This window comes from Pelecanus crispus, chromosome 3 (genome assembly GCF_030463565.1).
Source record: "Pelecanus crispus isolate bPelCri1 chromosome 3, bPelCri1.pri, whole genome shotgun sequence".
In the NCBI taxonomy this organism is placed as follows: Eukaryota; Metazoa; Chordata; class Aves; order Pelecaniformes; family Pelecanidae; genus Pelecanus; species Pelecanus crispus.
Window position 1 is genome coordinate 94,902,178 of NC_134645.1, and position 15,698 is coordinate 94,917,875.

At 41.7% G+C, this 15,698-nt stretch overlaps 1 protein-coding gene across 1 annotated transcript in view; it reads right to left on the bottom strand.

The window, feature by feature from the left end:
• The window catches only part of SH3BGRL2 (SH3 domain binding glutamate rich protein like 2), a 52,455-nt gene that overhangs the window by 5,835 nt on the left and 30,922 nt on the right, over positions 1 to 15,698 (bottom strand). The window contains exon 3 of the mRNA XM_075707948.1: positions 707 to 787. Coding sequence (XP_075564063.1) covers positions 707 to 787 — 81 coding nt within the window. The remainder of the gene's footprint in view (positions 1 to 706; positions 788 to 15,698) is intronic.

A 15,698-nucleotide genomic window follows, 5' to 3' on the forward strand; every position in this document is an offset into this window, starting at 1 on the left:
AACAGTACTGCTACCAAACACAGCTGTATCTACAGTGGCCAAGGGAAGAAAAATCCTCTCTTGCATCTGATCTACTGCCCAAAAGTGCACCGTACAGTCTCTTTGAACAAGTGTCCAGGCTTCCATATGGTAATAAAATCTCCTCTATTATACTGCCCTCAACAGAAAGATGTTAACTGGCTTTGTGTTCTGACCTGTATATATGTATTTGTTAAAACTTAATTCTTATCCAGAAAGTTGCTATAACTCCTGACTGCTCCAGCATTTCGGCATTTAAAAAAATAAATTAATGCCTAATAAATAAGTGCTGTCCTGGTTAAGCCATTATGCCTGGCTGGCCCAGTAAGATGACGTTTTGGTGACATAAGCTGCAGATATTCCAGTGATTAAGTTCCTAGTTCTGTCTCCTGCTATAATTAAGTCAGTTGCTTTTAAATTACATCGATAATGTGAAGAAGAATGTATTCTTTAAAATTCATTTATCTGCTGTCTCAAATTAACCCCCATGTATATGCTTGGTTTCATTTAAAATGCTTTGCTTCTCACGGCAACAGTTTCAATTACCTTATCAGCATGAATTCAATACGGAAAAGGTATGGATCAAGGCAGTGGTGCATCCAAACACACACATTGTTCTTTTGGTTCAAAGAAAATTCAATCTCAATATTTCAAGAATTCCATGAAAAGTCTGCAATACTACACTGACCTTTGATGCCAAAGTAGGTTTCAGTCCAAGAAAGGAGAAGACAGTGTTGCTCTCCTTTGATTCAAAAAAGCCATCGTAATCCTAGAGAGAAAAAAAAAAGATGAGTCAACATTTGTATTCGTGTTTTACTGATTGATCTTACCACACCACGTATTAGACTAACGGGTGATACGTAATAATGATCAGGAAGATACTGATACTTACGCATATTCGCCTATACAAACCTAAAAGCTATTCTAAACTGCAATAATATCAACTACAATGACAAAGAAAAACATATAAATTCTCTAACTACAGCACCTTTCACCACTTTATTTGACAGGAAAAGAGAAACATGGACCTGCATTCAAAGGAAATCTATTGTGGGTATATTTTAAAGGTATTTAAGTGCCTAAGAACGCAAGTAAGTTTCTGACTGGGTTTCCAATTTGTATTTTAGCAAACAAAATCTTCCTAAAATGGAAACCTCCAAGAAGAAGACCTAAAGCAGCTGAACTCCTTATTTCCTCTGTGGTAGAACAGAGACTTCATCATCATTGTATCCTTTGAAATCAGCAATCATATCTCAGCCTTGGACAACCACACAGTTAAATACAAAATGTTACCATAAAGAAACTTGTTGTATAGAAAGATAAAAAATAAGCTTTCATTATCATGATTAAATTCCTTTTAGGCTTCAGCTGTTTAAGATCAGGTTCTGATCTCAAAGTGTTACTACTACTTTTACTGATTTGTTTATTGCACTGGACACCTGCTACTCTTCTATCATCAGATGAGCTGACGATATCCAGTTTTCAAGGGAAAAAGAGAAAAACAGAGCACAGTTTAGTGAATGGATTTGGCATATGGCAAGAAGTCAGGAAGGTTCAGGTTCTCTTAGTGATCTGGCACAGATTTCCTTTATGACCACCAGCAAACAGTACGGCACGCAGTTCAGACTCTTTTCCTCCTCCACATAACTGCAAAATGGAAATATTAATCCTTACTTAACCACTTCTGACATGTAAAATACCCTGTAAATGACAGGAAATTTCAGGTATGTGCTCATCACTACATAGCAATTACTTCTAATATCTAAGATTAGTAGTTACGCTTAACTTGAAAGCATTCAACAAGAGAAATCCCTTTAAATACAACTGTGCACATACATGCTTTCAATACAGAATAGTAACAGGCAGTCTCTGTGCCTCCACATGCTTCCCACCTGTGCAAGAGTCATTCCCAAAGCACCTGACCCCAAAGTTAGCACTTCTTTGGCTCCTAACCTCTAATCTCATTACTTTTTGAGAGCTCATCTCTCGTTACAGTTTCAGGTGCTTTCCCTGAAATTGGACCTCAATTTTTCCCCAGCAGCAGCTGCTTTGCCCACTTGTCTCCTTCCACTCCTGCCTTCTTTTGAACCTGTAACCTCACAAACCACCCCACCATCACAGGGGACCAAGTAAGATAAAGAGAAAAATCTGTAACTGAAAAGCAGAAAGCTTTCTCTGACCTGGCTGTTCTTGGAAGGCCGTCATAGGATACAAAAAGATTAGGAACTTTCTTTTATCTTCCAACCAGAGTTTACTCATGCCTAGCCAATATCCACTTGTGCTTACATTTTGGCTTCTCAGATTCTAAGCAGGAAGCAAAAATGGTCTGGGCAAGCACTCTACTTGCCAGTATTTCTCTGGGTCTTCACAATGCAGTGTGAATCCCTGAACAGCCCTTCATCCCACCTGCCAGACCCAATTATAAGATATACCAAATTATATACTTGCAGAAGGATGGTTGGTATTTTGTGAAATAACTTTGTAAGGGAAGTGTGTGCTTGTAGATGAAGACTTTACTTCTCTCTTCATACTCTTTTCTTCCCTCCACCAATATAAAAATAAAAGATTGATCAGACAGAAAATACATAGTCACCATTGCAGAGATAATATACCTCCCACGAGATCCATAATCATTCTGCAGATGTACAGAATTTCTCTTGAAACCTTTATGGTGCACTAGACAAAGATGCTTTACTAGCATTTCCATGATGATATACTGCTATACCAATGTGAACACTTGTCCCAGCAAAGTGATACTTTGCAGTTGCATAATCATTCAAATAACCTCAGCCCAGAAAGGGTTAGCTGCACAGACGCGGTTTCCCAGCCTAACCCCCTATACTAACAGCATCTGCCCTGAAAGACACAGAGAGGCCAGCAGGAGTGTATGGTGGTCACCAGGCCTCAGACATATTAGCTGACATAAGTAGGAGTAACCTTCTTCTTAAGATCGCTTTTTGTCGTTGTCTTCTTAAAAGATGGCATATTGCTGTGCTGTAGACTCAGGCAATAAGTCAGTATTCCAGGACAAAGTTTTATGTCTACTGATCCTTTCAGCTTTCATACACATGTATATATAGAATCATAGAATCACAGAATCGTTTAGGTTGGAAAAGACCTTTAAGATCATCAAGTCCAACCATTATCCTAACACTGCCAAGTCCACCACTAAACAATGTCCCTAAGCACCACATCTACACATCTTTTAAGTACCTCCGGGGATGGCGACTCAATCACTTCCCTGGGCAGCCTCTTCCAATGCTTCACAACCTTTTCTGTGAAGAAATTTTCCTAGTATCCAATCTAAACCTCCCCTGGTGCAACTTGAGGCCACTTCCTCTTGTCCTATCGCTTGTTACTTGGGAGAAGAGACCAACACCCACCTTGCTACAACCTCCTTTCAGACAGTTGTAGAGAGCAATAAGGTCTCCCCTCAGCCTCCTTTTCTCCAGGCTAAACAACCCCAGTTCCCTCAGCCGCTCCTCATAAGACCTGCGCTCCAGACCCTTCACCAGCTTCATTGCCCTTCTCTGGACACGCTCCAGCACCTCAATGTCTTTCTTGTATTGAGGGGCCCAAAACTGAACACAGTATTCGAGGTGTGGCCTCACCAGTGTTGAGTACAAAAGAGAGAGAGCACAGGCATTTCTTCTATCTGGTCTTCAGTTCAATGGTTTTCTCTACGCACGATACATAATTTCCAGTGAATACCATCTACTCACTTCAGTCTACAGGAAGAGTCAAGTTTATTTGCTTTCACTGCCAGGGGAATGAAAGACTTCAAGGAATAAAGCAGTTCTAGAGCAAAGGAAGGTAGAATCTCCCGCAACAGTCAGCATCACAGACTGGAAAACTGTCCTTGTTTAACCCCAGCCAGCAACTAAGCACCACGCAGCCGCTCGCTCACTCCCCCTGCCCCGATGGGATGGGGGAGAGAATCAGAGGAGTAAGAGTGAGAAACACTCCTGGGTTGAGATAAGAACAGTTTAGTAATTGAAATAAAGTAAAGTAAAATAATAGTAGTAATTATAACAATATAATAAAGATGTTAATAATAATAATATACAAAGCAAGTGATGCATAATGCAATTGCTCACCACCTGCCGACCAATGCCCAGACAGTTCCCAAGCAGTGATCTCTGCTCCCCAGCCAACCCCCGCCCGTTTATGTACTGAGCATGATGTCATATGGTATGGAATAGCCCTTTGGTCAGTTTAGATCAACTATTCTGGCTGTGCCCCCTCCCAGTTTCTTGTGCCCCTGGCAGAGCATGGGAAGCTGAAAAGTCCTTGACTAGCATAAGCAATACTTAGCAACAACTAAAACATCAGTGTGTTCTCAGCATTCTTCTCCTACTAAATCCAAAACACAGCACTATGCCTGCTACTAGGAAGAAAATTAACTCTATCACAGCTGAAACCAGGACAAAAACAAACTTTGCAGACAGATGCTGCTTATCATTATAAGAACAGAACTATTACCATTACTTTTTCAAATGCTAACATATGAAGATATTAGACACAGTTTTAAGTTCCCTTACTGTTAATTTTAGGTATGGTCAGTTCTACCTAACCTTGAAATTAAACATATAATTAAACAGAGGAAACAGACACATTTGCATTAATTAAAAAATCATTAAAGGTGATGAACTGATGCTAATTTCTGTTTTAATGTAAATTCACAATTAATAGCCAGAAAGTAAGTCCAAATAAAATAGACAGATCTCACAACGGGGCCATGGCATAAGCCGAAACAGTACTGAAAGCAACCCCAACAATGCCATGGATAAAAAGAGGACAATGTAATCACTGAGTACCTAGAGGAGTAATAAGTAATACTGAAGCTCTGTAGAAGGATGTTTGATTAAGCCCTTGACTTGAAAAACTGCGTGGACGCTGTTAAACCTGAAAAAGGTCCAGCCTGGTTCTGCTAAAGCAGATGAAAAGCCATGAGGGACATGAGCTATACAAGCAACCACATGGGAAGACAGCACCTGATCTAACTGAGAAATAACCTTAATTTTCTCCACTGGGTTCATGTACAAATGAGTCACACTGTCTCTGGAGCTGAATGGATGAGTACAACCCACAGTGAGAAGAACAAGGGCACCCCTTTAATATCAGGGCAGGTTTAAATTGCCTTAAGCTGATCATTACGCCCTGTAAACTATAAGCAGCCAACCTGCGGCCAGGCAGCTATTGCGAGCATTTCTGCAGCAGCATGACATCATGTTCACTCCCTGCCAAGACCACCCTTTCCTCCTAAGCACACAGGCAGTTTTCAGGAGCCCCCAGACACCTGTTTATCTCACCAGTTTGTTCAAGAGAAGGCTCTCTGTTTGTTTGGGTGAGTCATCATCTTTCATCACCATCACCATCACTTTCAAGTTCTGGGGTTCTCCTGAAGTGTCTTAATCCCAGTACTTCAATTAGCTCTAAAACCATCACTGCTCTAAGACCATGTTCTTTTAACTATTTGTCAATAAATTGGAAAGAAAAAACACGGTAGGGAGAGATTCACAGTCTGAAAATGATGTCATAAGAAATAAGGCTGCACTCCTGGCTCTGACAATGACTTTGTGACTCAGCTAATCCACCAATATCCGTGAACATCTTTTTACCCTAACCTCTGTAAAGCAATTTAAGACTTAATCATAAAAAGCTTCCTGCAAGTGCTAGTTATCAATTTTTACTTGCAGAAATACTCAGGCTTGATTTAGTATGCTTTTCCCACATTTTCACAGATTATCAAACCTGGATTCACTTACTGAAAAAATTGTGAAGGTTAAACAATGAGCTAAACTGACTAAGTGTATGTTGGAAAGAACACAAAACCCAGTGGACTGATTCATTTTAAAAGGAGCAGAATATTTAATAACTGCAAGAGATTATCCACCAGAAGCAGTCTCCCCGATGTTTTGAAATATCTGCATTGCAATACATATTAAAATGCTATTGACTCTTACTTTCATAGGGGATGGAGATAGAAGCATCATGCTTTTAGATAAAGTAGCAATAAAATTTTAAATAAGAGAATTTTCCTACTAATCTCTGCAATGAAAACATATGATCCCAAAATATTCAAATGTGGAAAAAAATGTTATAAAAATGCATTAATAGTCCTATAAAAGTTTAAAGAAATCACTTTAGTATGGTAGTTTCTTAAGAGATTTTTGAGAAGCACGATCTCAAGGAACACAGTCTCAAGGACTCATTGGTTTTGCTTTGGCATGCAGTAGGAGTTCAAAGTGGGCATCCCTGGCTTTCCCTGTAATACAGGCGAGATAATAGATGTTCCAAAAACATCCTGCCTTTGACCTTACCTTTCAAGGAGAGAAAGTCTGTGCAGATTTGGGCCACATGTAAAGACACTAAATTCATGGGTGAGGACATGAAAATACTTGTCTCACATAAAGAACATCCCACTGCTACCAGCAGTAGATGCAGAGGCTGAAGAATGAATATGGTGCCAAACTCAGTGGAAGCTGAGAGCTTCACACACAGGCAAGAGCCCAACTTGCTTGCTAGCCAATGGGTTCCACTTGGAAAAACTCTGTGGGACACTCAGCCTCCCACAGAGGAAAGACACCACCATCCGCTGGTTTTGGCAAGGCAGTGGTTCCCTGTTTCTGCACCAGGCTTTACCGCTGGTAGCAAGTTACTACAGTCCCCTTGCTACTGTGCCAAGCAGCTCTACCGAGCCAGAGGGTGCTGCGGCTTTGCTGGGATCAGCTGAGCAGCACTGTCTTGCCCCTGTGCAAGGAAGTGGCTCCCACTGACACCCTGGAGGCATTCAGAAAGCAGCTGTTGACTTAAAAATCTATGAGCATGGCAAACTGCCACCCACTGCCCCACTTCAAAAGGCAACTATGTGCACAAATATAATTTTGACCGTATTGCTTTAAATTATGATCCTTGGTGCTTTCCAGAGCAGCTAATTACACATTATTAACATATAAAATTTTGGCAACATTAGTAGCTATTTAAGGCTACTAAAACTAAGGGGACATAGAGACAATGAACATGAATCACCAGTGATGCACAGATGCTCGGTCCCTCTGGAAAAGTTGAAAAGCCACAAAAATACAGGTGACAAATCACAAAGACGAGGGTATGAAATGTTACAGAGAATGACAAATGCCATTTAGGAGAAAAAATATATCTCAGGATAGTTTGAGGAGATACAGAAGTGACAATTGTATAAACAAGGCCAAAAAAAAGCTATTTCAAGTCAAAAAAGGTTTCTTAACAGGATAACAACCACCTGACTGCTTCAGGCCTGGCTCCTCACCTTTAAAGTCAATGGCAGCTTGATCACCAAGTAGTCTGAGCAAGACACAGCCCCTCTGTTTTACCACCAGAATGCTTTGTTGAATATCAGCAAAGCTAACTGTACTGAGGTTTCAACAGCTCACCTACACAGACAAGCAAAATCTTGCTGGCATGGCATAAAGCACTTCTTTGCTTTCTCTGCTCCTGCTGAGTGACTCTAAACCAGGACAGAGAGGCAGGCTGTGGCTGCAAAGGTCTTCAGGAGCAAAGTTACCCCAGGCGGTAATGGGAGGAAGGCTGTGAAGCTCACTGTGGTGGCAGGATGACTTGGTACTAGATGCAGAGCTCAGTGGACCTATGGTGCACATTGCCAAGGCACACTAAGGATGCTAAATGGTTACACGGCTTCACCAGAAGGCTGAAGTTCACAAAAGAGAAACGTAATAAGAATTACTAAATACATTAAAGTTATATTTGTTTCAGAAAAGTAGCTAGAGACTTGTTATCTTGTGTTATCTTAAGTCATACCTTACACAAAGTTTTAAAACAGTCAGCAACGTCAAGTGATATTGTCCACTTAGTATGCTGGTAAAAGGAAAACAAAACAAAACAAAAGCCTCACACTTAGCTAGCTTTGTTTTCAAAATGTGAGTCCTTGCAGTTTATCCTGAAACCAAAAGGTGCTGTGGCTGGTTTGCACCTCTCTAAAAACAGATTAATCAAAGGCAGGAGAACTCTTTTAAGGTCCAGATTATGCAGAAATACCAACAGCCATCCACTGCCCAAATGCTACAGTGAAGTAAGAGCAACTTAGTCTTTGAGATAGTGGACAACCATTCAGGAAATCTGGATGTAACTCCTCATTATGACACAAATGCCATACACCCTTCTGGCATTCACATGGGTTTTATGCCAGCTTACTCCAGTACGAAAACTGTTGGCCCTTGGGAATTCTCTCCTCCTTAGAAATCCCACTTCCAGGGTATCTTCTGCTTCTCTCAACGGCAACTGCCAAGTTCAGAAAGCTCAACTTGGCTACAGCAGTAGCTGTATCCCAACTGTGATGTGGAGGCCTTAAGTGTGTTGTATTCCTGGTGCTAGGAAACCAGATCACTGTAGTGATGTGATTACAGACGCTGCCATAATTAATTTGGCTCAGCATTTTGTTAAGCAGGTACACTGAGGCTTGTTTAAATAAGCACTGTCACTGCTGGGAGAAACTATTTACTGCACGCCAAAGTTAAAATTGGCAGTACTGCAGTTCAGCATAAATAATTATTTGTGCTTCAAGGAATGTAACAGAAGTGTGATGGCATTGGGTCAAAGTAAAACACTAACACAAAGTAGATTGCATTTACAATTAGCAATTATACAGACACTGTCTATCCATTACTGCAGCTGAGATTAGGATAACATTACATCTAATGAAGTTTCAAAGACAGTAACCATGAATAAAATTCCTCCCAGTAAGTTTCTTTAAAAGAGCAAGTTCGCTTTGTTGCTGTTTGCTTTTAGTTCGCAACAAGAGAAAGAGAAAGAGCAAGCTTGTTACGCATCTCAGACAAATCCTTATTGCTTACCATACCAAGAAGCAGAAAAACAATAACCCACCCAAATGTAGCTTGCACTGCTTTTTACACAGATTTTTTAAAATTCACTAATTATTGGACAGCACTTAAAGATAAGTCTATTGGCATGTTGTTTGAATTTGTTTCTCTTTGGCAAAAATTTTTTAATATACAATCATGAGCTCTTCATTCTTATAAAAGGGGCAAGGTAATTGCTCTACAAGTAATAATAGGGAACTCATACGTAAATGCATTGAATCAGCACTCTGCTACTGAGCTAATACTGCATGCCATTGAGAATGAGCTGTTAGCATCCTTCCTGAAAAGGGCAGTCCAGTTCTCTAGGACAGATGACATTCATTTACTGATGTGATTACAATGGAAAGCTCTTACTCAGCACAGCTCTCCTTGGAGAACGAGTGTGTGTGCATGTGTGAGTCTTTTTCAATATTATATAAACACACAAAAATAAGATCTTGTCTGCACAACACAGGACAGTCTAAACATGACAGTTTTCAATTAGCTAACCTTCTGATAAGATCTCTGCACAGGATTTTTAAAGAGCTTATACAATTGACTCTACAAAGCAACCTGTTACTCCTCTCCTAAGGGCCAGATTTTTATTTCAGTAATCTCTTGTTGTAGGCTTCCAAAAACAGAGGCTTTAATAAAAGGGAGGCAGATGTCAGCTACAGCTCTATTGTTTGAACAATACATGACAAAGTCAGGCTGATGTGATGTTTGCCATTCATTCAGCAACTGTGACAGGGTACACAGACATCAACTCTCTAGGAACCGATATGCCTCGCCTCTAAGACAGGGAGTCAAAGTGCAGAAGGGCTTCCCCCATCCAAGCACTGAAGACCTCAAACTGGCATAGTGCCCACCTGGGGCAGGGGAATATTCAGGGGGAGTTAGTGGCAGAATCAGTAAGTACTATGGATGATAACAGATGCCACCTCCCACTTTTGTGCACCTTCCAGCTCACCATATTATTTTACAAGCTGTTTGGATAAGAATTTTACCAAATCAGACCATGAGAGGAGTTTGAGGGAGGGAAGGGCTGAAACGTCAGGGAGTTAACTGCCATAGTCATCCTTTTACATGAAATCATGGCTAAGAGACATAAATTGACTGTGCTGCACAGAAGCTCTGCATGCATGCGTTTTAACTTGGACATGTTTTAAGGTAGCTGTAACTTTACAAGGGACATGACAACCACATGTTAGTTGTTTTTCCTTTTGGAACATTTTACTCATACCAATATTAGGTGACATCTCACAGCACTAAATGAAATACAGATTTCCCCCTTCCATTTCTTTATTTTAGGAAGTGGACACTGGCAGAATCATCTTTCAACCTTTCCTTTGTTTTCTGTGGTTCCTTCAGAGAAGAAATGTGAATCTACTAAAGAAAGAAGAAAGCTGCACTAATTGTAATGGCACTGCAATGTATTAACAGCATTTTTACTTATAAATGGATTATAACTTCGCTGTATCTTCAAAGTGTGTCTTAGAACATAATCATATTAGCACGATTACAAATGAAACAGTGATGTACTAAATTTCTTATTTCATCCTGCATCCATATCCTGTGCAATACTATGTGCCCTTAAAGTATTACTGTCACCTAGTAATCTTTCTTATCCTTTCCTCAGTATATTTTAATAGACCAGGCCCTTTATAAAAGACTTTAACCAAAGTAGTCATGATGCCTTAAAGAATAAACCCCTTCTCCCCAAGAAAGTATGGCACAATAGAAAGTTTCCATTCCATGCAAAGGAGAATTAGGATCCCAAACAAAATTGTTAGTAGCTTCTGTCACACTTACTGATTATCTGTAAGTTCTGCAGAACATCAATGTAATAAATATAAAAATGTAAAAGAAAAAAATTTGTGGTATTTCCTACTATCTCCTGTAAGGGTGACAATTCTAACTTTATACTGGTCACCTTTAGATGTTTTAAAATACATAAACACCCTGTATCATTATATTTAGGAAATAGAGTATCTGAAAACAGAGTAAGTTATCTCCAGCGATGTATCAAATCTTTGACAGCTATCATCTTTATGTGGTGGGATGGTTTACGAGAAAATACCTGCTACTTCACCTTGAAACAGCTATTCATGAAGTTTAGAAAGCAGAGAGGAAAGAGTCCAAACAAAAACTGTGATGCTCAACAGGAATATGCTCCCTCCACTACAGGGTAAACATCAGCACTAAGACATTACTGGTATCAGTTCTAACTGCTCTGGGGAAGATAAAATTCTTGCATTATTTTATTTTTACTGAGTTGTGGAGTTTCTGGTTGTTAAGCTCTAACACCAGTCAGGCTGGCTACTCTACACTTTGCCTCTGGTACCACACTTCCTTTTATTATGTACATAGAATCATAGAATCTTTTAGGTTAGAAAAGACCTTTAAGATCATCCAATCCAACCATTAACCTAACATTACCAAGTCCACCACTAAACCAATTAAGGGTAGAATAATAATTTCATGTTTCCTGCCTCGGTGGCTGGAATATTTATGATGAAAGTAAAAACTAGGAATCATTATGATTGGAAAGGGCCTCTAAGATCATCATTCCAATCATCAACCCAACACCACCACGCCCACTAAACCATGTCCCAGAGTGCCACATCTACCCATTTTTTGAACACTTCCAGGGATGGGGACTCCATCACCTCTCTGGGCAGCCTCTTCCAATGCTTGACTACCCTTTCTATGAAGAAATTTTTCCTAATATCCAATCTAAAACTCCCCTGGTGCAGCTTGAGGCCATTTCCCCTCGTCCTATCACTATTTACTTGGGAGAAGAGCCCAACACCCACCTCACTACAACCTCCTTTCAGGCAGTTGGAGAGAGCGATAAGGTCACCCCTCAGCCTCCTCTTCTCTAGGCTAAACAACCCCAGTTCCCTCAGCCGCTCCTCATAAGGCCTGTGCTCCAGACCCTTCACCAGCTTCACTGCCCTTCTCTGGACATGCTCCAGCACCTCAATGTCTTTCTTGTATTGAGGGGCCCAAAACTGGACACAGTATTCCAGGTGCGGCCTCACCAGTGCCAAGTACAGGGGGACAATCACCTCCCTGCTCCTGCTGGCCACACTATTCCTGATACAAGCCAGGATGCTGTTGGCCTTCTTGGCCACCTGGGCACACTGCTGGCTCATGTTCAGCTGGCTGTCAACCAGCACCCCCAGGTCCTTTTCGGCCAGGCAGCTTTCCAGCCACTCTTCCCCAAGCCTGTAGCACTGCCTGGGGTTGTTGTGACCCAAGTGCAGGACCCAGCACTTGGCCTTGTTAAACCTCATACAGTTGGCCTCGGCCCATCGGTCCAGCCTGTCCAGATCCTTCTACAGGGCCATCCTACCCTCGAGCAGATCGACACTCCCACCCAACTTGGTGTCATCTGCAAACTTACTGAGGGCACACTCAATCCCCTCATCCAGATCGTTGATAAAGATATTAAACAAGACTGGCCCCAAAACAGAGCCCTGGGGAACACCACTCATGACTGGCTGCCAACTGGACTTAACTCCATTCACCACTACTCTCTGGGCTCAGTCACCCAGCCAGTTTTTTACACAGCAAAGAGTATGCCTGTCCAAGCCATGAGCCACCAGCTTCCTAAGGAGAATACTATGGGAGATGGTGTCAAATGCTTTACTAATGTCCAGGTAGATGACATCTACAGCCTTTCCCTCATCCACCAGGCAGGTCACCAGGTCATAGAAGGAGATCAAGTTGGTCAAGCAGGACCTGCCTTTCATGAACCCATGCTGCCTGGGCCTGATCCCCTGGTTGACCTGCACATGCCTGTTGAGCGCACTCAATATGAACCGCTCCATAATCTTTCTCCTTCATGTCACACAGAACTAAAGTTCTTTGCCTCAGGAAGCAGAAAAGCAGTGAAGTGGACAGCAAAAGCATAGGCATAGCCTGTAAGTTACAACCATATACAGACCTTGTAGATGGTCTGAACAGTATCTTGCCAACATGCAGAATACACATGGGCAGGGGTTGCTTTCCAATGCCAGCTTTGCCTTCTACATACCTTGTTTGAGAAAAGGGCTTAATCAGGAAGATAAACAGTACTGTGTCACTGGCCCCAAGTCAGTCACATTCAGCCTAGGGTCTGTGGACACCTGTGAGCCACAAACTACCCCAATGCAACTGCAAAAGGTAATTAAGAACAATTTCAAATAAACAGCTTAAACTGGCCATACAGGAAACTTTACCTCTGATGGAAAAAATAATTAATCAAGAAAGTTTCAGCATCATCAATCATTAACAGCTGTTACATGATCTCTGAGCAATTCAGATTGCTAACTTTTCTAACTAACTTTTCTTCAGTGAGATTATGCCTCTTCTAAAGACAGACCCGGACCACCAGGATGCTAAGTGAGTTGAGTGAGACTTCTCCAAGGGTGCAGGGAACCGAATGTAGACTTGCTGAATATCAAATTAGCCTCACAACTGCCCTAGCTCCTGAAGTAAACACACTACAGCAGGTGTGCTAAGGTGAATTCTGCCATGTCGCTTGAGGATCCAAAGAGACAGAGTTCAAGCTCTCTGTATCTGTAGGCACAAGAATAATGATAAACTCCACAAAGACAGGCCAGGGCAGAAACTCTGAAGTGGCCTCTAGCCAGTTTTGTTAAATCCTTTCTTTCCTCTTTCTTTTATCAGTGAGTAGTTACTGATTTGTCATTTGACACATAAAAAAGGAAGAAAAAGAAATGTGTATGAATCTTTCCAGGATCTTTAAAAAAAACAGAAGAAACTGATACTTAACAGGTCAAAGAAATCAGTGCCACGGTAATTGCCTGTGCACTGAATAGTTTCTTGAGAACACTGCACCTCTTTCAGCAGCCTATTTTATTTCTTTCTTGTTTATAGGCCTTCACTGTTTTGGTGGAGTTGATACCTATATATTATATTTCAGGGAAGGACAATAAATATCGCATATCTCTGTCTCTACTACTGTGCCCACTAGGCACTCTATGAGGACTTACCCTAACACTCTAAACCATACGAGCAGCTTCCAAGAGGAAAAAAAATGGGGGGGGTGGGGAAGTCAGGCTGCTATGTAAATATTTTCCCTTCAGCTCAAACTCCCACCTGGAAACAGATTTCCTTTTAATTTTGGTTGGCCCAAATTTCAAGCGATCTCACATCAGTGGCAGATTTCTGCATATAAAACTGTCGCTGTTTCAAAGTGTTAACTTGCAGCTTTGTACGGTTAAAATTAGAGTGCATTTTCCCTCTGAAGTGGAGATTTCCAATCTTCTGAAAGATCCAGGAGGCACTTTTAGCCTAAGAAGGGTTGTGTATTCAGTTATGGAGATTTCAGAGAAAGCAGAAGAGGGAGGTGTGAGGCACACGCCTAATTTCAGACACCACTTCTCCAGCATTTCTTAGAATCATAGAACCATAGAATCGTTTAGGTTGGAAAAGACCTTTAAGATCGTCAAGTCCAACCATTAACCTAACACTACCAAGTCCACCACTAAAGCAGTTAAGGGTAGAGTAATAATTAATTTCATGTTTCCTGGCTTGGCGGCTGGATTATTTTTTAATGAAACTGCCTTGGTTGCAGTGACCATGAAATGGTTCAGCTCAAGATCCTTAGGGCACTAAGGAGGGCACACAGCAAGCTCACTACTCTGGACTTCAGAAGAGCAGACTTTGGCCTCTTCAGGGATCTGCTTAGTAGAGTACCATGGGATAAAGCCCTGCAGGAAAGAGGGGCCCAAGAAAGCTGGTGATCCAGCAAGGATCACCTCTTCCAAGCTCAGGAGCGATGCATCCCAACAATGAAGAGTCAGGCAAAAACGTCAGGAGGCTTGCATGGATGAACAAGGAGCTCCTGGACAAACTCAAACACAAAAAAGAAAGCCTACAAAGGGTGGAAGCAAGGACAGGTAGCCTGGGAGGAACACAGAGAAATTGTCTGAGCAGCCAGGGATGAGGTTAGGAAAGCTAAAGCCCTGATGGAATTAAATCTGGCCAGAGACATCAAGGGCAACAAGAAAAGCTTCTACAGATACATCGGTGATAAAAGGAAGACTAGGGAAAATGTAGGCCCTCTCCAGAAGGAAATGGGAGACCTGGTTACCTGGGATATGGAGAAGGCTGAGGTACTCAACAACTTTTTTCCCTCAGTCTTCACCAGCAAGTGCTCAAGCCACACTGCCCAAGTCACAGAATGCAAAGGCAGGGACTGCAGGGAGAATGAAGAACTGCTCGCTGTATGGGAAGATCAGGTTCAAGATCACCTAAGGAACCTGAGGGTACACAGGTCCATGGGACCTGATGAGATGCATCTGTGAGTCCTGAGGGACATGGCAGATGAAGTCGCTAAGCCACTGTCCATCATATTTGAGAATTCGTGGCAGTCCAGTGAAGTTCCCACTGACTGGAAAATGGGAAGCATAACCCCCATTTTTAAAAAGGGAAAAAAGGAAGACCAGGGGAACTACAGGCCAGTTAGTCTTACTTCTGTGCCCAGCAAGACCATGGAGCAGATCCTTCTGGAAACTATGCTAAGGCACATGAAAATAAGGAGGTGATTGCTGACAGTAAACATGGCTTCACTAAGGGTAAATCATGCCTGACAAATTTGGTGGCCTTCTATGACGGGTTTACAGTGTTGGTGGATAAGGGAAGAGCAACTGACGTCATCTACCTGCACTTGTGCAAAGCATTTGACACTGTCCCACACAACCTCCTTGTCTAAATTGGAGAGACATGGATTTGATGGATGGACCACTCGGTGGATAAGGAATTGGCTGGATGGTCACACTCAAAGAGTTGCAGTCAACAGCTCGATGT